The 24,681-nt window shown below is 37.9% G+C and overlaps 1 protein-coding gene across 8 annotated transcripts in view; it reads right to left on the reverse strand.

The window, feature by feature from the left end:
* The window catches only part of LPP (LIM domain containing preferred translocation partner in lipoma), a 656,883-nt gene that overhangs the window by 410,127 nt on the left and 222,075 nt on the right, over nt 1-24,681 (reverse strand). For all 8 annotated transcript variants that reach the window (XM_033123201.1, XM_033123175.1, XM_033123185.1 and 5 more), the window contains one exon: nt 20,615-20,816. In XM_033123201.1, coding sequence (XP_032979092.1) covers nt 20,615-20,807 — 193 coding nt within the window. In that variant the 5' untranslated portion in view covers nt 20,808-20,816. The remainder of the gene's footprint in view (nt 1-20,614; nt 20,817-24,681) is intronic.

A 24,681-nucleotide genomic window follows, 5' to 3' on the forward strand; every position in this document is an offset into this window, starting at 1 on the left:
CCCTTTTGGCAAGGTTCCACATTGGCATACTCTCAAAGATATAGACCAGTCTCTGATTGATAGATAGATAGATAGATAGATAGATAGATAGATAGATAGATAGATAGATACAGATATGTTAGATAGATATACATAGATAGGTAGATATACATATATATATATCTGTATCTCAGTGTGAGCATATTTAACAAATACTTCTTGTATAGATTTTGGGAGTCAGTATACAAATTACAAAGATCATGAAATTTAGATTTAGAGATAGCTGGATTCAAATCAAAGATTTATTATTTATTAGCCACGAGACACCAGGCAACTTATTTACTATCTCTCTCAGCCTCAATTTCATTATTTGAACACTGAAAATATTAGCACCAAATTTCAAATAAAGATGATATTTCAGATATCTGCATATCGTAGGAACAAATAAAATGTTAGTTCATTCATGAACCATATATACTTAGGAACATGAATTTATTTTGCTCTGATGTTGGGAAAGAACGTTTGAGGATATTGTCCTAGAATGGAAGAGATGAGAGGACATGGGGGGTGGCAGAGGAACACGCTGAAGGCATGCAGACTTGAAAGCCTACAGCCCATTTCACAGCCTAACTAAATTCATGATATTCCATGACAACAATTTTACTCAATGCATTTCAGGAGTAAGCAATTTTACACAACTTCTATAGCTGAATTATATGTTCGTATAATTTTAGAGCAGGACTGAAATTAAGAGATACTATTATTCAATCTCATTGTTTTACAACTGAGAAAACCAACACAAAGTGGTTTGGTAACATAAGTGGACCATAAGTGTTCAGGCGGGAAGAGTCCTTTCCACTGGACCACTTTTCTCAGTTAGCTTTTGTCATGTACAAGGGTTGTCTTATGGATTGGTTTTCATTTCCTTTTCGGTGTAGCTAAGGTAAAATTTCCTTTATTCTAGCAGTCCCTTTTGTTTTTCCCCTTCTATTGAGTATCTATGTACAACTGAAATGGCATTCAGAACAAAGTCAAACTTTGTGATAGGTCCTAGCTATGACCTAGGAATCATGGTTCTTTATACTCTGTCTGGAGAAGAAGTAACAGGTGCCTCTAGGGTTGGGTTTATTTCTGAAAACAGGATGTTTGAAGAGCATTTCAAGCATGGTGCTCAGATTCTGACTACAAGACTTTTTGCCCTGAGATTCCCTCTGTGACTCTAGCTTTGCCCTTCCTCTATTTCCAGTAAAGTCCCCAACTAATGTACTGGTCTATTACCAAGAAGTGTTCTGGCAGCTGTTCCAGGGAAGGAAAATTCCTTGGTAGTCCCCAAAATGGGCACAGGTCCTAAGATGTCTCTTTCCTCAACCTTGGACCCACACTGTTTCCCAGGATAAGAAGCAGTAATTTCCAACGACAAATTTCAGTCTAGCACTGACAATATTTTCATACAGGTTAACTTTTACCCAGGCTGTCCCAAATATAGAACAAATTATATGAGATAAACTGCCTAGGAATGCTACAAACTTACCACTAGCAAAACATGATACCTAACAATACCCTATCTTTAAAGGGAACTACGGCTGTAGCTCTCTGAAATAATAAAGTGATTAAAAAATCCAAGACAGCTGAAAAGAAAAATGAAAAAGAAAAAACTTAATGACAAACAAGTTCAATAAACTGAAAAGAAAAAGCAGAAAAAATAAAATTTATGTACCCCCAAAATATCAAAATCTGGATTGGGGCGGGGGGGCGGTTGGAGGGCTCCAAGTTATCAGGGATAGTTTCTTTTTTAAAAAAAAGTGTTTTCATTGAACTTAGCCTTATCTATTGGGCTTTGAATTATGCCTATGCCTTCTCGGGTTGCCACAGAAAGATTGTTAGAAGTTCCAGGAGATGATCTTGCCAGTGTTTCCTCTCTAGGTATTGAATCATCTACTTTTTGTTTCTTTTTATTCATTTTTTTAATTAGTTTCAGGTGTATCGGGGGATCACTTCATACACTGTGTCCAATGTGCTATACACCTGAAGTTTAAGTAGAATAATACTGAAAGTCATCTATAATTAAATATATAGGAATATACAGTCACGGGATGAATCACCTACTTTTATTGCTTGAACTATGTGTTCTTTACATCCTAAACAAACACATGGAATAATAACTCGCAAAGGTAAGTGTAAGTGTGGAATGACTGCTGCCACTTCATCATCTTAACTATATACATTGAGTTTTAAGAGTTCTGCTCACTTTTCCAATTAACCCATGCTCTAGGAAAACTACAACTACATAGTGATGGCATGTAACGTCAACATCCAAATAACAAATCATTGGCATAGAGAGGGAAAGTATCAGGTTATTTTTCTTCCTTCAGAAAAAAAAAAAAATAGTAAAGAGCTATGAAACAACTTAAACCCATGAACAAGATGAGCCAGAAAGGAAAAGCTGCTGCAAAAAACAATCACATAAGTAATTCTGGTAATTTTTTTTGTTTAATCATCATAGTTTTACCTTTACTATTACTCATTCTGAACTCTAGTGTTTCCAATTTGTTTCCTCAAAGTGTAGATTTGTTTGGGTTCCAAGAACTCCAAATTATTTACTCAACTATAAAGCCTATTTGTCGGAAACAACCTATTTAATCCAATCACAGTAAAAGTCTAAATTCATTCCTTGACCTTGGTACCCTTCAAGACCCTTCTTTTCCACTTATATTGAAGGAAAAAAAGTATTTTCAAAAATATACACATGATTTTTTTTAAAAGACAATCATAATAATACCATCTAGAACACTCCCGTGAGTCTGACAAACTGTGCTGAAACTGGAAAGCCAATTCTTGGTACTTGAACCAGTGTTCAGGAAAAGGAATTCTTTTAGAAAATTCTGCCATTCTCTATGTGCACTCAATGGCATTATGTTCAGTTCCAGGTCCTTAAAAATGACTTTCCAGGATTGACTGGATAAAATAATTAAAAAGTCTTAGGAATCCCACAATGTAGCTATTCAGCTTGAAGGCGGCAAGAGATGGGGTGAGGGGTATTTTGTAAGGATTAAAGTCCTCACGCAGGGAAAAGGACTTGTTCTTTGCAATCTTCAAGGGCAGAACTCGGACCAAAGGTAGATAGATCTGGGGAGCGGCTTTCACCTAAATATTGGGAAATACCTTGTAATCTAAAAGGACCAGGAGTGACCCTATAAATAAAGTACACTCCCACCTCCGCCATATATTCAAGTGATAGAAAACGTAAGGTTGCCTGAGAAGACATACCTGCACCAAAGGGATGGCGATTAAGTCTTGTGTCCCTCCAGAGAACTTCAGGGTCGTTCTTGTGGTTTTACTATTGTTGTTTGTCTATAGAAGCCTCAGAACTGTTTAAATTTGTGCCTAGATATTTTAAGCTTTGTTCCCTCTGCAAAAGGGACCTTTTCTCACTATAGTTGCTAAAGTATTGTCAGATTAAACACTATCCGTTTTTGAATATTTAATTTAAACGGAGCCACCTTAATAGACTTCATAATTATTACTCATTGAATAAATATTAATCAGTGCTTCCTGTGCCTCAGCCATGTCAGGCGCTGTGAATTTAATCATGACCAGCACAGAGTTGCTGCCCTGAAGGCCAAACTGTCTAATTGACAAGGGAACTCTCATGTTGCCTCACTAGACTAAGTGTTTTATTTGTCTGTTTGCCCAGCATCATTCCCTTCCCAGAGTTTATAAATCAAAAGTGGCGAAGGGAGAGGTCCCATTTAATGAGACTGGCTCACAATTAGGGAGATCTGATCAGATCATTACAGCTTCTAATTGTGTTTCTTTGTTGTTTTTCCCCCCTCACTGTGGAGGTCAGGTGCTTCCAACTCTAAGTACTAACTAAACTCCATGGCTAGAGAGTATACATTTATAAGACTAAGAAATATGTCCACATTTTATGAAGGCAGATTTTAAATCAAAATAAAGATACATTTCAAACAAACAAACAAAAAAATCAGAGCTGCCCAAAGACAGAAAGGGCAGTTTCAGTTTCCTGCACTAGAAATATTTAAGAAAAGCCTCACAAACACCTTGTGAGAGATGGTATGAACTCAAACAGGAGGTAAGAGATTGGCCTGTCTCAGTAGTTACAACACTTAGCAAGTGTGGAAAACAAAAGAAGGAAAAAAAGAGATGCCTCTTCCAGGCATATTACATTAGAATGCCTGAGGGTGAGGCCCAAGTCCTGATATTTTATTAAGCCTGCCAGGTGATTCTTATGTGTAGTGAGGGTGGAAAACCGTTAAGAGACATTTAAGCACCCTGCAATATAGCACTGCTATACTCTAGAAAGTTTGTAGATCTTAAGCCCTAAAGTAAAAGCAAAATATGGTAAGGGACATTTGCATAACCTTTTCCATTTTAGCAGGTCATCAAGGAAATAAGCAAGTGGGCTTGAACACTGGCTGTAATAAATGAGCCCAAGTTCTAAGACGTGCTCATGAGGGAGAAACGCCAGAACTACTAATAATGCATGGGATGCAGACAGAAAAGGGGGGACACAAATTTTGATATTCCTAAAAACTGTTACTATACCTAGTTCTGCATGGAATTGCTGTATTGAGTAAGATATGCATTTTAGGTCTTAGTAGTTCTTGTTCCCTTTTCTTTCTCTCTCTGTCTCTGTCTCTGTCTCTCTCTGTCTGTCTCTCTCTGTCTCTCTCTTTTTCTTTTTCCCCCCCCAGAAAACTCCCTAGTCACCATCAAACCTCTTCTAAAACTGCATTTAAGTTAATGAGATGCTTGTAAAATTCACTGGGATTTTGAGAAGACTGGCAGGAGAGACAGCTTAGCAAAATTAGTATATCAAGAGAAAAGCAGTAGCTTCAGTATTGAACGCACTTCTACCAAAACATAAAAGCAAAAAAAAGCAGGCTATAAAATAAGCCCAAGGTCCCCATTGAATGTCAATGATCTCCAAGTACCATAATAAGCTAACACTAGAAAACAGCCTTTTTTTAGTACTCAAGGTTGTTTTCGAAAATCACCATGCTATTGAACCTTGTTTTTTTTGTTTGTTTCTTTGTTTTTTTTCTTTCTACTACATTTTTTCCATTCCTTCACAATTACTGATGATTACTAACCAAGATACCTTACAACAAAAGGGAACAGTGATTTTAAGGTTGGAAGAACCTGGGAAAGCAAAAGTCCACCTCTACCCTTCAGTGGCCTAGAGGAAGAGAAAGGTAAATGGGGAATAGAAAGGTAAATGCATTGGTCAAGGCCAGAGTGAAAGCTGGCATTGTCCCCAAGAGAAAAATGCAGAAGTTCTGACTCTCAGCCCTTATTGCAAACCACCAGCCATTCTCACTTCCCCTGCCATGAGAGTTGACTTTTGCCAGTGAGGGAAGAACTAGTTTCACAAACAATTATCACAATAAGAAACAAGGGTGGAGTAGTAAAGGCTCATAACCACGGGGGATTGCTTGTTGACTAGAAGATCATGGTCAGGCTTTAAAAATAAATTGATTTGTTCCTTCAACAATTTATTACACCGGCTTATAATAAAATCAAGTCAGTAATTGTTGATGTAGTTGAACCTTCTGTTCAGGAGTACAAAAATGTTCAGGGGATGGAGAGAAGCAAACTTGACTCCAACAGTTAACTTTGAAAATGTAAAAGCTGCCATAAGAGCCACCAAAAATAAGCCAGGGCAGAAAAGCAAAAGGGGATTTTCTACAGTGATTAAGTGCCATATTATCATTATTATCATTATATAACACAGTAGCATATGGGGAGCATTAAACGGTGTCCTTTCCAAAGAGACTGGCCAACTGGGTTAGGCAATGGCCTCCTCGAAGCAAAACCTATTGCTCCTTGAGGCTTGCAGAGCATAGCAGCTCTGATTAAACACAGTGGCAGGCTCCAGTTGAAGGGATGATTCTTCTTTTTTGAAGGGAGGTAGAATAGAGTAATTGCCAGATGTTTGCAATTTCAGCTATAAAAAGATGGCTGCTTTCCATTCCTGAGTATGTTGAATCTTTTTTTTTTCTTTCTACCCAAGCTATTGTGGTTCACTAAAATAGGCCACTGCATGATGAATCATCATTCAAAACTGCAATAATGGAAGCAGAACAAATATGACATTTTAAATCCACATATAAGAGAAATAAGTAAAAAAAAAAAATGTACGGGAGATAGTTATATGCTAAGCAACAGGAATTATGGTGCAGTATAAAAAATTTGAGAATCTCCTCTTGACTGCTTTCTACCGTCAGGACTGATACAAGCAGCCTCATTACTTAGACTCAATCTGCTCAACTATCAGATGGGGATGAGATCCCTGGGTGGCCTCCCTCTCAGAGGAAAGAACCTATCCGTGCCTTACCATCTCCAGGCCTCACCTTGCATGTGCACTGCTGAAAGGAGATATGCAAGCATATATGAAGGTGTATCAAAACCATGTGTGATGATATAATTGTTTACACACAATACACATTATATGGTACATACATTTTATTTTCTAATACAAGTATTAGAACCCCACCGCCATCACCACCAAATACTCAGTTCTCATTTCCGACATTGCCTCCTAAATTGGAGGAAAATGGAATCCTGGCTTTTATTTAAGCAGCATTAATACAACTCGCTTGGGAGTCTGGTGACCTCTTAGGCAGAGGATATTATCTTTCTTAATGAGTGAATTAAGCATCTATTTGAGGGTTTGATGACATATGGACCTTTTCCCTGAAAAAGACATACACCTGGACCAATGTTGAACACTATTGTAGGAAATTGGCTAAATCACAAGTATGAACCCCAGAAGATACATGGGACCATAGATAAAATTCCTAACTAAATTAATAAATTACTTTTCTGTGATATAATTAATAACAGCTCTAAAATATCTCTGCTTTATTGGATACTTTGGAAAGCAAAATATTTTTTAAATTAATAAAAATCACTACTTTACACAGTTTGCTTTATATAATGTTCACTTGCATTATTATTGGTAATAATAATTCATATTGGTAAAAATGCTCCTGCTTAAAGAGACACTATCGATATGAATCTTTTATTTTTTTCTACATTGACATAATTCATGTAAAGTCTCTATCTGAGAAAGGTGTTATGCAAATTCAAAAAAGGACATATCAACCCATCATAATTCTAGCAGGGACAAACGTGAGACAAGTCAATCCTAAAATGTCAATTAGCAAAATGATACTATAAAACAAAAAAGGATGAAACTAAGATTCTTTTCAAAAACGGCTAGCAAAATGGCTATAACTCCAAGTGAGTTATATTTGGACATCCATGATTTAAAATCTATGGATGAAAAAATTATGGATTTTGACTCCTTGAGCTAATGTTCACACTTTAATTTTAATAATAATAATAATAATAATAATAAGCGACAATAATTATGGCAACTTCCACCTTGTTTACCATTATTTTCTGCCAGGTACTGAGCCAATTTATTCACTTAATTTTGAAAACAACTCTTTGTTTTCTCTATTCTAATACAACAAATTGAGAGAGCTATTATTAAGTAGCTACTTCACCTAGTTAGTCCAAGTTCCTAGAGAATAACAAGTAAAATCAAACTTGAACCCAGATCTATCTGATGCTAGATGCCTCCCCTGAGTCTTCCCTCTTTTCTCCTTCTAACACTGTTCTGGCCCCAAGCAAACTCTTCCTTCTGAGTCTTCTGAGAAATTAACCATGGAGCCACTTCACAAACAGAATTTACAGCTTTATATTATTAGTTAACTGGTCATTTTCATATGTGAAGTTTCTAATGAAAATATAAACTGCTGAAGGTCTAGGATGTGTTTTTATTTCTGTCCTCTCTATTACAGATCCCTGTATAATTTAAAAAAAGGGGGGGGGGGCATGCCATGCATCTGAATTGGCCCCAGTAGAGGAACTAAAGTAAATGCAAAGGGTAAGAAATGAAAAAATAAAATAATCTACTAGGGACCATATTGCATGGGCATGTATGACACTGCAAGGTCACCTCAAGTGGTGATATTTCTTATATACACCATATAACTTGGAGATTTCTTTGCCAATAAACAATTTTTACGAAGGAAGCATTCAATAAAGCCAAGTCATTATAATATATGTGAACAGATCAATGACACAAATATCAGCAAATTTAAATATCATCTTAATTTCATTTTAATGTCAATAAATCTAGCAATGCTATTGAACAAGTTTAAGCAACATAGTACAGTTCACCTGAATTAACAGATATTTCAGATAGTTATTCCAATAGCTTTCTGAAATAATGTCTTCTTGGTAACGACTTCTAGAGGTTGTTCTGGCTGTTCTGTGCTTTAGTACCTCATCCTATGCACAGGTGATCCCAAGTAATTTTCACATGTTATTTGGATGAATTCAATTTTCAAACAGTTCTGAATGATAATGATTGGGGGAAGTAACAGTGAGAATGTATTCTTCTTTTAATAAAAAAGAGTAATAGCATTAACACAATATGCAGTGAAATTAACACAATATGCAGTGAAATTAAGTGAGCAAAGGCGGTGAAGTTAGGAGTCAAGGATTCAAATCCCAGCTTTTCCCTGTGCTGGTTGTTTCATTTTGCTTCATGTTCTCTACAGATTGAGGGTGAGGATACTTATCTTTTACAGTGTCACTGAAAAGATTTAGGTTAACAGGAAAACAGAGTGGACTTCAAATGAAATGGACTAATATATCCACTGAAAAGTTTTTTACATCCTTACAGCAATGTTCTGCCAGAGAAGTTGTTTTAGTAATAGTAATAATCAATGATTATTATGTAGTAGTTATTCTGTATTACTGATACTTAAGGGAAAAAACTAAAATTGGGTCAAATGTGACTTCTACATTTATAAGCCTCATTGCAGGTCCTCTGAATCTCAGTGTTTTCATTTGTCTCTAGGAACCACAATAATGTAGGAACCATAATACTGTTACAGAAGATGGTGGTGGTTAAACTAGATATTATGTGGGAAAGTGTTTCAAAATCTATTCTCACACACATACATCAACACATACAATCACACACACACACACATCTTTAAAGTTGCAAGTTAAAATGAATATTTCATAATAAAGTCCTTCTTTCATTGCTTCCTGTTTTCTCAGGACCACGCCAAAGTGGAGAGAAGTATGAAAGCAAACTAAAACAAGAAAATTTCTAGTTTGCTCACATCTCACATCCTTAAGGGTGTGTGTTTGATTAAGTAAAAAAGCTGCTTTGACCTAGTTTTGAGAGAATTAAGAGGGAGAACTTCTTTCTTCCCCTTCCTCTTTGTCTTAGCATCTGTATATAGAGAACTATTTCATTCTCAAGCATAATAGACTCTTGAGGAGAAATGGCATGATCCTTCTGGCCAGGACTGCCAGGAAGGTGCTTCTGGCCCGTGGTATAAGACTGGTAAGCTCGTGTTTCTGGGTGCTTCCTCCCTGTAGCTGCCCAACTTCCTGGAGCTATTCCTAGAGCTATGTTTCCAAGCATATTAGATGCTTGAGTCCACTCATTGTGATGTTACTCTGCTCGTATTGCAAAGCTACTCCCAGGAGTCCCGCTGCCCTGCCTCAGGACATCAGCAAAGAGCTGCCAAAATCACAAGGGTCAGCGCAGACATCTTTCTCTGCTTTTACACATGCTGTTCCTTTTGCCTGGCGTGTCATGCTCTCCACCGCCCTTTTCTGCCTGGCTAACAACTAAGTCATTCTCCAAGACTCAGTTCAGATGTCCCTTCCTCTGTGAAACTTTTCCCAATGCCTCCCACAACACATCCTTCATATTCTTTTATGCCACTTAATTTACAGAATGCAGTGAGTTATGATGGCTATCGTATTTCTATCTTGACTAGTAGACTGTTTTGTTTGAAAATAGCAACATAGAGAACAATGTAGAAAATGCATAAAAAGGGAGAATGCTGGAAGGTCAAAGTGCTAGGAGGCTCAAGGAGTCACATCTCAGGGACCTGCCCCTGGTGCTGTGCTCAGCTGCCCAGTTTCTGACAACAGAAAATTTAAGAAAGGATGATAAAAATATAATACCATGATTTTTTTTTTCTTTTACAGCTCTTAGGGTCAATCATTGTTCTAGGGTATGATTTCTTTATATGGTATATTTGCCCAAAGGCTCAGGTGTCAGGTTTATTTTTATAATATCCATAATGAATCCATTTATAGATGATTTACATAGGCCTGCCGTGACCCAAAATCAGCTGATATTTCAGGCATCGCTACCTGAAGTTACACAAGAGCAAATGCTCTACAGTGCAGAAGCTTGAGCACTGCTGAGGCATTCTAGAAGAATCAATCCCCCTTTTTTTTTTTAACATTTACTTTTGTTTTTGAATCCCAATTAAAATTCCTTTGGACAAAATATGCAGAAAACTGGTGTTTATGATGAAAGCACAGAAGGAAAAGCATAGCAACATGAAGAATGATTTGAGTCCGTGAATCTCTACATTGTTTGTATGAGAAAAGATTCATAAGACTTCAAAAGCCACTTTTACTAACGAACGGCATAGTGTGAAGTTGCAGGACATGAAAAAGTTTCAAAGGGCATTAGAACACTGGACCTTGGAGTTCCTGAAGTAAGGGAACAGTTCCCAAACGTCAGTTGAGCATCAATCATAATTGTCTGGGGAGTTTTGTTTTATTTTTTTGTTTACATGCAGATTCCTGGGGCCCCTGCCCTAAGATTGTTATTCTATAGGCCTGACATGTGCCCTAGAGACCCTGTTGTTGTTTTTTTAAATGTTTCTTAAATTTTTCTGATGACTGGCCAGATTTGAAAACCACTGGATTAAACCACACATTATAACAGTGACCTTCAAAGTGTGGTACAGGCAATTCAGCATGCATGCAAGTTGGTACCTTGAGAAGAAATCATTAAGAAATCTGTATCTATGTATTTAGTGTATTATTATCATCATTATTATTATTATTATTATTATTATTATTATTATTATGTGAAATATAGACTCACAGAAAGCTGTAAAAATAGTATCAAGAATCCCAGGTACTGCTCACCCAGAATCTCCCAACAGCAACGTCTGATATAGATATAATACAGTATCAAAGCCAGGAAACTGCTATTGTTATATTACCGTTAACCAGCTCTTATTCAGTTTCCACCATTTTCTAACATGCATTCACCTGTGTGTGTTCTTTGCAATTTTATTTCATGTACAGATTCATGTAGCCACCACCACAGCCAAGATATAGAACTGTTCAAGCACCACAAAAAGAGTGCCTTTTTGTTCTTTTCTCTTGGTGTGAACATCTACTCCCTGCCCAAACCATCCCCTATTCCTGTCCCCTAGCAACCACTAACCTGTTCTCCATTTCTAAAGCTTTGCCATCTCAGGAATGACTTATAAATGGAATCATACCATACATACAACCTTTCAAGATTGACTTTTTATTTTTTCATTAAGCATAATACCCCTGAAATCAACCCAGGCTGTTGTACGTATCAAAAGTATTAATAGATATCTTTTGACTTCTTCCTTGATCTCCTGCTTGACCCATTCATTATTTAGTAAAAAGTTATTCAGCCTCCATGAATTGGTGTGTCTTCCAGTTTTTTTCCTGTAGTTCATTTCTAATTTCATAGCATTGTGATCAGAGAAGACAATTGGTATGATTTCAATTTTCTTAAATTTATCAAGACTTGTTTTGTGGCCTAACATGTGGTCTATCTTGGAAAATGTTCCATGTGCGCTTGAGAAAAACGTGTATTTTGCCAATGATATATCTGATAAGGGATTGATATCACAAATCTATGAAAAACTCACTCAACTCAACTCCAAAAAAACAAACGACCCAATTAAAAAATGGGCAGAGGACTTCAAGAGACATTTTTCTAAAAAGGACATACAGATGGCAAACAGACATATGAAGAAATGCTCAACCTCACTAACCATCAGAGAAATGCAAATAAAAACCACAATGAGATACCACCTCACCCCAGTCAAAATGGCTATCATCAATAAATCAACAAACAACAAGTGCTGGCGCGGATGTGGAGAAAAGGGAACCCTTGTGCACTGTTGGTGGGATTGCAGATTGGTGCAGCCACTATGGAAAACAGTATGGAGGTATCTCAAAAATCTGAAAATGGAACTACCCTATGATCCAGTAATCCCACTCCTAGGTATCTATCCGGAGAAATCCAAAACTCCAATTCAAAAATCTTTATGCACTCCTATGTTTATTGCAGCACTATACACAATAGCCAAGACATGGAAACAACCAAAATGCACATCGGTAGATGACTGGATTAAGAAACTGTGGTACATTTATACAATGGAGTATTACACAGCCATAAAGAAGAAAGAAATCTTACCATTTGCAACAACATGGATGGACCTAGAGAACATTATGTTAAGTGAAATAAGTCAGACAGAGAAAGATAAGTATCATATGATCTCACTTATTTGCGGAATCTAAAGAAGAGAATAAGTGAATGAACTAACCAGAAACAGTGTTGGAGACAAAGAGGAAAAACTGAGGTTTGCTAGATGGGCGGGGGGGGCGGGGGGGCGGGTGAAGGGATTGAAGGGCAGTCGGTGACCACAGGATGGCCACGGGGTTTGAAAATTAATCTGGGGAACGTAATTTAGCGGTTACCAGAGGGTAAAGGGGTTGGGGGTGGGAGATGAGGGTAAGGGGGATCAAATATACGGTGATGGAAGGAGAACTGACTCTGGGTGGTGAACACACAATGTAATTTATAGATGATGTGATATAGAATTGTACACCTGAAATCTATGTAATTTTAATAACAATTGTCACCCCAATAAATTAAAAAAAAAAAAAAGTATTAATAGTACTATTCCACTGTATGGATGTACCAGAGTCTGTTTAAACATTTACCCATTGAAGGATATTTGGTTTTTTTCCAGTATTCTGCCATTATGAAAAAAGTTGCTATGAACATTTACGTACTGGTTCATGTGTGAACATAACTTTTCATTTCTCTGGATTAAATGTCCAGGGAACAACTGCTAAATCATATGATTAGCATACATTTACTTTGGTAAAAATCTGCCAGAGTTTTCCAGATTGTTTATGACATTTTACACATTCCTACCAGCAGTATATGAGAGATCCTTTTTCCATATCTTCGCCAACGTGTATTTTTTTTTTCTGTTCTAATAAGTGTGTGGTGATCCCTTATTGTGGTTCTATATTTTTATTTTCAATAAAATAAACTTTGTTCAGATTTAAAACATGAAGTGACAATAATATTGCACATTTATATAATTTAAAAATAAAGAATATTAAAAAGCACCTCACCAATAACATTGCATTATTCACAGTTTTTGAAGTCAGACAAGGATGAGGAAGCCACCACCTTATTAAGAAATTCACTTCAGCTGTTAATTAGGCTGGCGGGTTACAAAATGAAACAGATTTTGTCAACAATACATACACTTCTTTTTGTTCTAAAATATCTAATCCACTTTGCCTACATGTATTAATTCTATCATTGTAGTCTACATATGTCCCCCAAAACATAACATGACACAGAACCCTGGCAACTATGGAGGGAACCCACAGGATCAAGGCTCAGCTTTACCAGTTGCTGTTCTGTAATACTGAGCAATCCATCTGAGCTCTCTGAGCCTCTAAACCGGGTAATAACCCCTGCCTGTATTCAACAATTTTGACTTGTTATTTATAGCATTCCAAGCACAAAGGCCCTAGACCTCCTAAAAATGTAATAGCGAAATAACTATTCTCATCTAGGAAATGAAGGGGTTGTATTCAATAGTTTTTAAGATTCACCCTGGTTCTAGAATCTTACAGTTTGCATAATATTGAGGCACTGTGATTTCTATCACTGTCTTTAATTTCTATCAGCATTTATCAGTGTAATACCGGCATCATTGATTATCAGTATTTATGAATACCTTTTATTTGTAATAATTATATTTATATTCTTACATATTTGTTAGTCTTACAATACTAGTATTATAATTTAGAACAATTATTAATAGTATGTATATGATTGTGAGAGGCATTTAATGAATAAATGCTATTTTATAATTGTATCAATATTATTTGTTATTAATAAAAATGGTTATTTTCATTATAGGAAGACGTGCATTTCATGAGGGCATGGACTAATCTGTTTTGCTCATTACCATTATTTCAGCCCCTAGAAGAGTGCCTGGCACAAAATCTGTTTTAAGTAAATGATTGTTGAATAACTGTAGAATAGTAATTCCTTAGAGTTGTCAAGTATTTTATGGTTTATAAAATATTTTCACACTCATTGTTATATTGGTCATCAAAACAATCTTATAAGATAATTAATACTACCAGCTAATTTTATAAATGAAGGATATGTGGAATAGAAATGTGTCATGCCCAAGGTCAAGTGATAAACCTGAGGTTTGAATGGAAATGCTCTGACCACCAAGTCAGTGATGAACCTTGGCTCTTTTGAGTGTCAATAAAGCCTATGACTATTTGGTAAGCTCTGATTTCACCCACAGAATTTATTTTCTCTTTAGGAAGATGCAATGTAAAGATCAAATTAGTACAATTAATATCTAGTCCTTTAATGAATGAACAGCTTGTCCTTTTCCCCATCGAGACTCTAAAAATTAAAACTCATGTACTGCACACCACGGTAATAGATGAGTCTCAAGATACTTGCCCTGAACAAAGAAAGGGGCATGGTCCACAAGCCTGAGGCTCATTAGAGCTCCTGATGTTTCAGTGGCTTTGTGACAGTCTTCAGGCCATGCACAATTAAAGCAAACAGCTGAGAAGTTGCAACTGCTCTTCTGTGATGGCTGACAGCTTAACAGAACTGCCAGGACTACACAGAAGATGTTTCCCATCTGCATCTCAAAAGCCACAATAGAGATTCACCTTTCATGGTAGGGAACAAAGACTATCTAAGACTCCAGAGACAGGGGAGCACAGGGTGAGTCTAAATATTTAGATATAACTACTCAGAGTTCACAATCAGTTCTCATGTAATTTCTACCATCGATTATTCTAGTTTCAAAAAAGAAAAAGCTTTCACTAACTTTAAGAAGTGAAGCAGCACCAAATTGGCCTGTATGCGCAACATAAAAATAGTAGGAAAAATCCATTCTAAATTACTTCTTTAAATATAGTGCCATAGATGGCCATCAATTTCCCTCACATTTTAGCTATGTTTTGAGAACACAAGAATGTCCTGCCTAACCAGATTGCATGACTTCACATCACTAACAGTTAGTTCTCCACCAAGTATCAATAGTCCAGGAATCATCAATTCCTATGAGGCAAACCCCAGTCTAGTCTCTTCCAGCATGAGACAGTGGAAATGGAGAGGAATGAGCACATTTAGGAAAGCTGGGTTCTGGACTCAGTTCAGCCCAAAACTCTTGGGTAACTTTGGGGAGCAGTCTCTTCTTTCTCCGAATATGTTTTCATACCTAACAAATAAAAGAACTAGAATAGATATCCTTCAAACTCTTTTCTAGTTCTACTACTCAAAGACTTTGTGATTAAGACATGAAGAATAGTTCTGGCATGAACGCAGAAAGGAAACAGACGTGGCCATCAACTCTAGCATGGGAGACTCAGTTGTTTACGATGGTATTTTGTTCTAGTTACTATGTCTACTCCAAAGTAGCAATCACCTATAAATAACCCCCTCTCCATGGAACGGATTAATAACTTTAGGGTAGCAGAAAGCATAGAGACATCTAGTAAAAATTCTCCAGGTTTAAGACCCTCATTGAATAGAATTCATTTTACCCGTTCTGATCTGACTTTACAGGTCGAGGGGAAGCAATGTAGGCAAAGCTTGAAAACAGAGGCCTTATTTATGTTATATAGATGTGTATAAGGTAACATATGTAGGAATAGTATGCGAAAAGAGCAACCATTTTAAAATTAATTTCAAAAAAAGCATCATGAAATAATAAAATAATGGAGTTAGAATAGGTGAGAGTGTCTAGCCAAATCTCCAATAAATAGAACCCTTTAAAATCAGCAAGAGCTCTAGACATGAAGCACAGAGCCGAGCTCTAATATTTTACTAGACACATGATTACTGAATAAGTTATTTCACTTCTGGTAGGTTACCACTCAGTAAAATGGCAATAACATCTGTTCTACCTAACTCAGAGAGCTATAGGAAGAATTCTCTTTTGAGAACTGAATGACAGTGAATCTGAAAGTACTATACAAACTCTAAAGAACTGTACAAATATAAAGAGATTCTACTGAAAGGGTCACCTTGAATATGTACCCTATGGATTAACTTTCTCAAAAACCTTACACAAATTTGGAGCAGAGAGAGTGGGGACCCAAGACCCAAATTATAGAATGAAGAATACTACCAGCTAATACTTCAAAGACCAGATGAAAAATCACATCATCGTGTTGCCCTCATCACTCTAGAATAGAAGGTGATGACACAAAAGTATACATACATACCAAAATCATTCCACAAAAATGGCATACACACTTAGCATGGTAAAATTTGTAAAAACAGAAAATGAAATAAAAGATATATATGGGCTCATAAGCACATACCGTAGTACAGGACACAAAAAAGGCATTTGGAAATACAGGAGCATCCCAAACAGGTAAGGGAACACAAGTGTTCCCTCAATGAGAAGTATGACAACAAGGGTAGTAACATAAAAGGACCCTACGGCCTTAAAATCTACTAACTGGTAGAAAAAGCACACCCACCCACTTTTAAGTGTGCCAAAGCCATTTAGAGAAAGATTATTAGCAGAATACTTTATAAAATAAAACTATAACATATGGTATCACATAAATATAAATTGATGTGGAAAACATTCGGTACTTTTGCACTTTCACAGTCAGAATTTAAAAAAAGAGAAAGCAAACCCCAGAGATGACGGACGTAATATTAAGGGGAGAAATGTAATTGGTAACTTCAAGGTAGCTGTGGTTTAAGAAAATCCTGGGCTGAGAAGTCTCAAGGACTAGGTATAGGAGGGTAAGAGTAATTCAAACATGGATGCTGAGTTGCAGAACCCTAAATCCTATTAAGTAGTTGAGAAGCTAAACCTGAGCCTGGGTAAACAGGTTTCTATTGCCGTGGCGTAAGTAATACCTCAAACATTGTTCAGTACCTACTATGTGTCAGGAATCCTGCTGGGTGCTGTGGGGAGTAAATGCATGAGTCAGACAGCCCCTGCATCTGAAACTCCCTAAATTGCTGAAGGACATAGGCTCATCCACAAGCCTACTAGAAGATACATTGTGATAAGAATTGTAGGAAATGCACAGAGAGGTTATGGCATAGTGAGAAAGAGTCGTCACTAGAATATAATACGAGGTCCAGGAGGACTGTGGGCTCAGAGGGGACTTGAGGTCTAGTGCCCACTCGGCCCTGAGCAGGCTATGCATTTCTGAGCAAATAACGTATTTACACCAGGAAAAGGTGGCCGTATGACTTGAGTGAGTTCTAACTTTCCGTCTTTTCAGTTGAGGGTCTTGGAGGCCAGGCTCTGAATTAAGCTATGAATGAAAAGATTTGATGGGATAGAAATTCAGGAGAGTGCATACTAAAGGCAAAGAACAGTGTGAGCTGAGGCACAAGACTCTGGCGTCACCAACTCCCCCAGTAAATAAAATCGTGTTACCTATTATCTGGAGATTTCACTAATGGCATAGAACATTCTAAATAGACAAAAAGGAAAAAGAAAATGGATATAAACTTTAAAAATGTATAAAAGTTTAAACAAAAATAACATGAATTATAAAAATGTTTAGAACAACAGAGAATGCACTAACATTTAAATATAAAGTAAAGCAAATCTTAGAATGCTAACAAACATCAAGTCATAATATACAGCAGATGAAGAGATGTAGCTTCACTTAAAAAAAAGAAGTCTGAATATCCATAAACTTTTCCCCATATTTGTCCTTAACATGTATATATGCAAGGTTTTTTTTTCCTTCCCATATTCAAAAAAGGTTATATTAAAACAGAGAGAGAAAGATTGGCAGAATTGCAAGAAAGAATCTAGACTTCAGAAATTAAATTAGATGACTTGTTTCAAATGAGGATGATATATTCCAAACTGTTTATTGTAAGAAAAGGATTACTAAGTGCTGTATTCACCCATCCAGCCATCCGCCATCCATCCAAATATATATATACATAAGAACATACAGACATACATTTGACCATACACAACCATTCCTACTAAAAACACAGTAGCATAATAAGAGCCAAGAGGAACATAAGGACGAGTGAGAAACCATGCCTTGTTGCTTAAATGGGGAAACAAAGCTTACATTCTTATAAGGAAGTAGGGAAGCTTCTCCATCATATGGGGCCTGAGTGCTCCATATGCCATGGATAGGACAAGCGGTATAGCATACTGAGTAAGGACAACAGCCTCACTTCGTAAACTCAGTAGCCACAAAACCATAGAGAATGTCACCTCTCTTCTCTAAGCTTACATGTCTTTACGTGAAAAGGCACTTACTTCATAGGGTTACATAAGAAGGTTACATAATAAAATGATAAAGCATAATGCTTCACACAGACTATGTCACATGTTCGCTGCACGACAGAGTAAGAGCAGGAGAAACAACAAAAGTGGAAATATGAGAGTCAGAATAAGATGTATGTGGAAACCCAGAGAAAGGAGTGATTACTTCTGATCTAGGCCACACCTAGACATCGTGGAGAAAGTCAGATTTTGATAGGTAACAACAGGGTGTAGGCTGGCATGTTAAGAAAGAGCAAAGAGTTGAGCAAAAGCTGCATGGTATCAGAGATTACACCAGTGTCCCTAGAGAACAAGACAAACAGTGAACAAAACTCACACAGCAAATATAGTGAAGTAGGTAGGGCATCTCAAGGCAGAGAGAGTCATCCAAGGGGCGAACTCACAGTAATCCATAGCATTCGGAGTGAAGGAGCCTGAAGAGAGACCATGACATGCTTCTCTCCGCCCTCTCCTATATGCCATTTATCAGCCGACTTAATAAAACACCTGCCCTACCCTGATCCTTGGCGTACACCCACTGTCATATGGGCTATGACTTCCTCATACATTTGCCTTCTACCCCATAAGGGCACTGTCTTTATTTTCTCCATATTAGAGGGGAGTCCATTTTAGCTCTCCTCAAAAGTTAGGAGGCAAAACAGCAATCCCTCTAGCAAGCAGACCAGGGGAGACTTTGAGAAAACAAATGAGGAAGCCAACACATGGCTCGATTTGTCCTTATGAAGAGGAATTCTCTTCCAGAGCCCATTCCCAAGTCTTGCAATCACTAAAGAATGATGAGCCAAAGAAAACCAGTTCCATGAAGTCTTTCAAGGCCAATGCTACCTCAGGCACTGCCATGGAGGTCAATAGAACACTAACATTGTCATTTATTGTTTTTTCCACAGCAGCTCTCTGATGGTCTTATCACTGCCCTTTCTGGAGAAAGGATGCAGAAAAATCACAGCCACAAGTCAGGTGTGCACACTGGTTCCTGACCACCCTACCACCTGCCTAAGCATCCAGCCATCTAACACAGCTAGACATCTGGGCGACAGCTCTGACTTCAGTCCTAAAATACGAATGGACTAGTAAATTGTTTACTGGGGTCAGGGAAAGGACCAGAAAGAAAAGAGAGAGGCTGTACTATGTCACAGAGTGTGAAACAGTCTCACAAAAAATAGATGAAGCAAAAATACCAATGTCATCCATGAAAGAATTAGAAACATCCCGAAGAGAATAAGGATTTTGTTGTTGTCGTTTTTGTTTTTGTTTTTAAAGTAGGATGGGGGAGAGAAAATAGAGAGAGGACTGAATCTCCTTTCACTCCCCCCTCCCTCTCAACTCCCAGAAATCTAAAGTTCTTGTTTGTTAGTTATAAGTTATTGTTTCATGGGTTTGGATGAACTGCTGACATTGATTGGCAACAATATAGAATCACTTCAACCAGAGAATGACACTTAGTGCTGTCTGTGGGGTTCAGTGTAATTATGCACATATGCATATACCTGAGTTGCTGCGCTCACATAGATCTTCAAACGCCATTGGATATAAACTGAATGGATTGCTATTAAAACCTCTAAAAGTAGGCTTCACTCAAGTTTGTTCGCGAACATCAACAAATGGAGATCTCACTGAGCTCTCCAAACAATTTTTATCCTAACAGCAACTTAAGGGAGGACAAAATAGCCAAAGAAGGCAAACAATTCCAGGTGACGTACTAGGTTCACTTTGTATGGGTTTCCCATCAGACCAGTGCTCGGCAGCATTTTGGGACACTTGTCCAATGGCAAGAGGAGGAGTCCCTTGGGTGACAGACACACCTCCACAAGATAGTGGGATAGGGTGGAAGATAATAGAGCGGAAGGACAGTGAGCTATAAATGAAGAGACCAGGGTTGTAATTTTGGCTCTAGCCCTAATTCACTGCGTAACCATAGCCATATAACCCTCAAAAGGTCTCAATCTCTTTCTCCCTAAAGAAAGGGTTGGCTTACGTGGTTTCTAGTGTTCTTTATCCTGTAATAGTCTATGAACTATGATAACCACACTACAAATTCTTGAGCTACCCTTTTCCAACACAACACCATGCTGCAAATCACTTTTACTGTATCGAACTCTCCCACTTTGGGCACCCAACTCTGAAATCCCCACACATACCTTCACCTCCAGGTTGCTTATAGGGGTTGTATTTAGGCTTTGGAGCAACTACTGGTGCAAACTTCTTAGGTGGCTGTTGTGTGGACACTGAAATGCTGGGAGTTCCAAAGGAATGGGTCGTCTCCATCCGTGCAGGTACATGGCCAAGGGGCTCACCAGTGCTTTTGGGTGGTAGCCAAGATGGGTGAGACATTGTTGGAATCTGGGATTAAAAAGAAAGAAACATGGTTGTTTTTATGGAAGCATGAAAGTGGAGGCAACATAGCTTACTTTATTATAATTTCATCTTAATCCATACTTAATGAAATCTTGAAAAAGCCCTCTAAGAAGAGAGAAGAAGGGGGGTGGGAGAGAAGGGAAAGAAGGAAGGAGAGGGGGAGGAGGAGGAAGAAGAGGAGAAGGAGAAAAACTGAACACTCCCCACACACAATCTCAAATACCTCTCTTCTAACACTTACCTGTGTTTGTGCCTAGTACTTCTCAGGAAATCGACATAAATAAGAAATGATCTCTGACCTGAAGCAGTTTCTGTGGTAGGAGAATCTTATGCCACTAAGTTTGGAAAAAGCTTCAATTGTATTAATAATATAATAAAATAATTATCACACCAATTAGAGGATGATACATTACCTAAATGAGGTGACAAGGCATCTAAATGAAATGATAAGTTATCTAAGTGAGTTTTAAAAAGTATGTCTGGGATGCAGAAAAACATAAGATCACTTCTTGCTAGCAGCAGAATTTAGAAAGAAGACCTCATCGACGAGGAGACCTTCAGATGGAACCTTGAGTGCCGAGGCGTGACTGGGCCTGAACAATGTTAGTAACGTTACCTGCACAGAAAAATACACATCACTCCCGTTTACTGTGGCCGGATGGCAGTATAAAGAAAAGTAGCTAATGAAAGAACTGAAATGTAGGATGGAACCAGAGCACAGACAGCTTTGCATGCAAGCTTGAGGAGTTTAAATTTATTTAGGTATTAAAGAACCATCAAAAATTTAGTCTTGAAACAAGGACATAACAGGTGCATGGCAGGATATTTTAAAATGGTCCCTCTGGCAGGAGCAGTTCTGCTCCCCACCAAGGGGCTCTTAGAAATTGGAGAGAGGGGCACACTGTTTGCCACTATGCCTGGGACGACTGCTGGCATTTAGTGGCCAGAGGCTAGAATATTCAATACCCATAATGCACTGGTCAGCCCCACTTGACAAAGAAATGCCCCACCCGGAGCTATGCTGAGCTGATATCACACTGGACCTTTGTGAAAAACTTAACTAGGAGGGGGACAAACTGGCCCAGCCCAGGTGCTGTTCTCATCAGATTAAAATACACTATGTGAGGAAAGAAAAATGATGTCTTGCATGTCAAGGTGAGCCAATCACCACTGCAGGCAGCCTGCAGACTGGGGCTGAGCCTGCTTAGGAGGGCTCTTCACACCTGATTGCAAGAGCTCTCCAGAGCGGGAAGGCCCGGAAGGCACCCTGTGCCCGCTGCAGCCCAAATCTACCTGGTAATTTATTAATCAAACTGAATTACTTGAGAGGGCTACATGATTATCTCCAGATGTCTGTAAAGACAAAGAGCACTGGAAATGCAGGACGAAATATAAGCCTCAGCACGTGGCATGGCCATGGAGAGATGGGGTGAAGGGGAGAGGTGGTGTATAGTGTTGCCGGGGTGTTAGCATCACGTCACACAGCATGAGTGACATAACCGTGAGCAGCCTCCTGTCCCTGTCAGGAGCCGCAGGGACCTCCACTCCCTCAAAATTAAGACAAAAGCCCTGTCCTCCTCAACTCCTCCTCAGAGTTTTTATGGCAACCAGTGAGATAGCAATATTAAAATGTACTGTCTACTGTACAGGGCTATTCACACTGTTGGCGGTGCAGTTTTCTCAATAAAAGAGGAGAAAGTGATAAATGAGAGGACTCTAAATTGAGAATCAAGAGGCTTCTGTTACTGAAGCCAGTGGTAACACTGGCTTTTCAGTCTGGTTGAAGGGCATTTCTTTTCCTCTTCCTTCCCTTTACCCTGTGCACATATTCATTTGTGCGGTATACATATACATTCACTAAACCGTGAGTTCCTTGAAAGGGCAGGGAGCATCTTTTACACATCCCTAAACCACCACTACAAAGCCTAGAACAAAACCAATATAGGAAAAATAACCATGAATGTCTGACGTACTCATGGTTTTAAAACCTAGCTGGACAATTAGAATCATTTGAGAAACTTCTTTTTAAAAATGAGTAAATACCAAAACCAAGCCTATCTCTCAAGATTGAGAAATAACTAATTTTGGTTTGATTTGTTTTTTTATTTCTGAAATTGATTCTCAGTCTTCTATTAAAAGGGGATCAAAATATCTTGTTCTGCTTTCAACATGACTAACATGAATATAAGGAAGGAATAAGTAGGATAAAATAAAGGTTTGAAAATTTTAATACACTATGCACATTTGTAGTATAAATGTTACTTGTACCTCTTAAAAATGGGTTACTATTATCCTTGCAACTTCTCTATAAATCTAAAGCTTTTCCAAAATAGAAATCTTAAAAACTGGATTCATATAGGATGCAGGGATCTCTAAAACAACGAGTCACTTTTCCAGAGCAATCTTACATTGCCAGTTGATGGTGGAATCCTTCGGGGAGAGTATGAAAAATGCAAACTTAAGCATCTATATGCAATTCACTGAATGACTTCATCATCTTTTCAGTTATCCCAGCACCGTCTATTACACTGTCACTGCCCCTGTGGAGGCACTTCTGGCCCCACCTCCTCAGAATGCCAGCACCTGGTCAACTATGATTTTGCAGACAATCTTCACAGGATCTTCTCGTATCACTCTTCTGTATGCCAACAGTGTCCAGAGACCTGATTCCCAGGATTTATAATGAATTTTCAGGACCTTGAACCCTTGCTCTTGCTGTGCCCACCACCTACAATGCCATTTTCCTCCCTTTACTTTCTACGGAGCCTTTTTTTAAAAAAAATTTTGACCAAGCTCACATGTCTCTGATACTGTAAACATTACCCTAACACCCCCCAAAATTAGTAGCTTAATTCCAGGCTTTTCTGGTACTTGTTTCATACTTATAGTAGTCTACACAAAACTTATGTATTCACCTACCTATCTGCTCCAATACGCTGGAAGCTCCTGAGTAGTCTCAAGTACCAGACCGGTATCTGGCTAGGAAGCCCTTAGAAAAATGTGCTATGCATGAATGAGTGAGTGAAGGAATGCTTATCTCCCTGGTTACTCATCCCTTTCTAGAATCTCTTCATCTCCCTCCTTAATATTCACTGATACAATCATCTCTTTTTCCCTCCCTTAATTTAGCGATATAATGAATCATGTTGCTAGATTTCCAGATATTGAACCTGCTCTGCACTTCTAAAAAAAAAAAAAATACAGTTGTAGTATTTTGATATACGGATGAATTAGATATGCTATTTTATATAGAATTTGTGTACATATAATCACAACTACTTGTTTTTCTCTATAGTGTTTTTTCTCCACTTGTTTTACTTATCATTATTAGGGTTTGACGTGGGGTTCTACATCCTATTCGACTCTTTGTGTTAGTTTAATGATGAGATTTGGAATTATGTGATCTTTAAAGGTTTATCGGAATTCAATGTAAAGTCATCTAGATATGAAACTTTCTTAAACAATAGATCTTAATCATAACTTCTATTATAATTGTAGCAGTTTTATGTTCCCTTTGGGGTCATTTCTCAGCATTTACATTCTGCTGGAAATTCTGCTGGGTCTTTGGGTTTTATCTTGGTTCCCTTTCAACCAAGCAAACACTCAATTAAAAAAGATGTCTCATCTATGATGCATCATTCAGATCCTGAGCATCATTTCCTACCAGTCCTTAAAGACATAATTCATGTGCTCTATCCTCCAGTTCAAGTTATATACCCTTTTACTACACTCCCACAGCACCTGGAATACTACTGTCAGCACACTCATCACACATCACTCTGCCTCTCTGCTTGCCTGTATCCCAAACTAAGCACTTGAATCCTTGAGAGGGTAAGTAATTATCATACTC

Source organism: Rhinolophus ferrumequinum, chromosome 2, assembly GCF_004115265.2.
Source record: "Rhinolophus ferrumequinum isolate MPI-CBG mRhiFer1 chromosome 2, mRhiFer1_v1.p, whole genome shotgun sequence".
Taxonomy (NCBI): Eukaryota; Metazoa; Chordata; class Mammalia; order Chiroptera; family Rhinolophidae; genus Rhinolophus; species Rhinolophus ferrumequinum.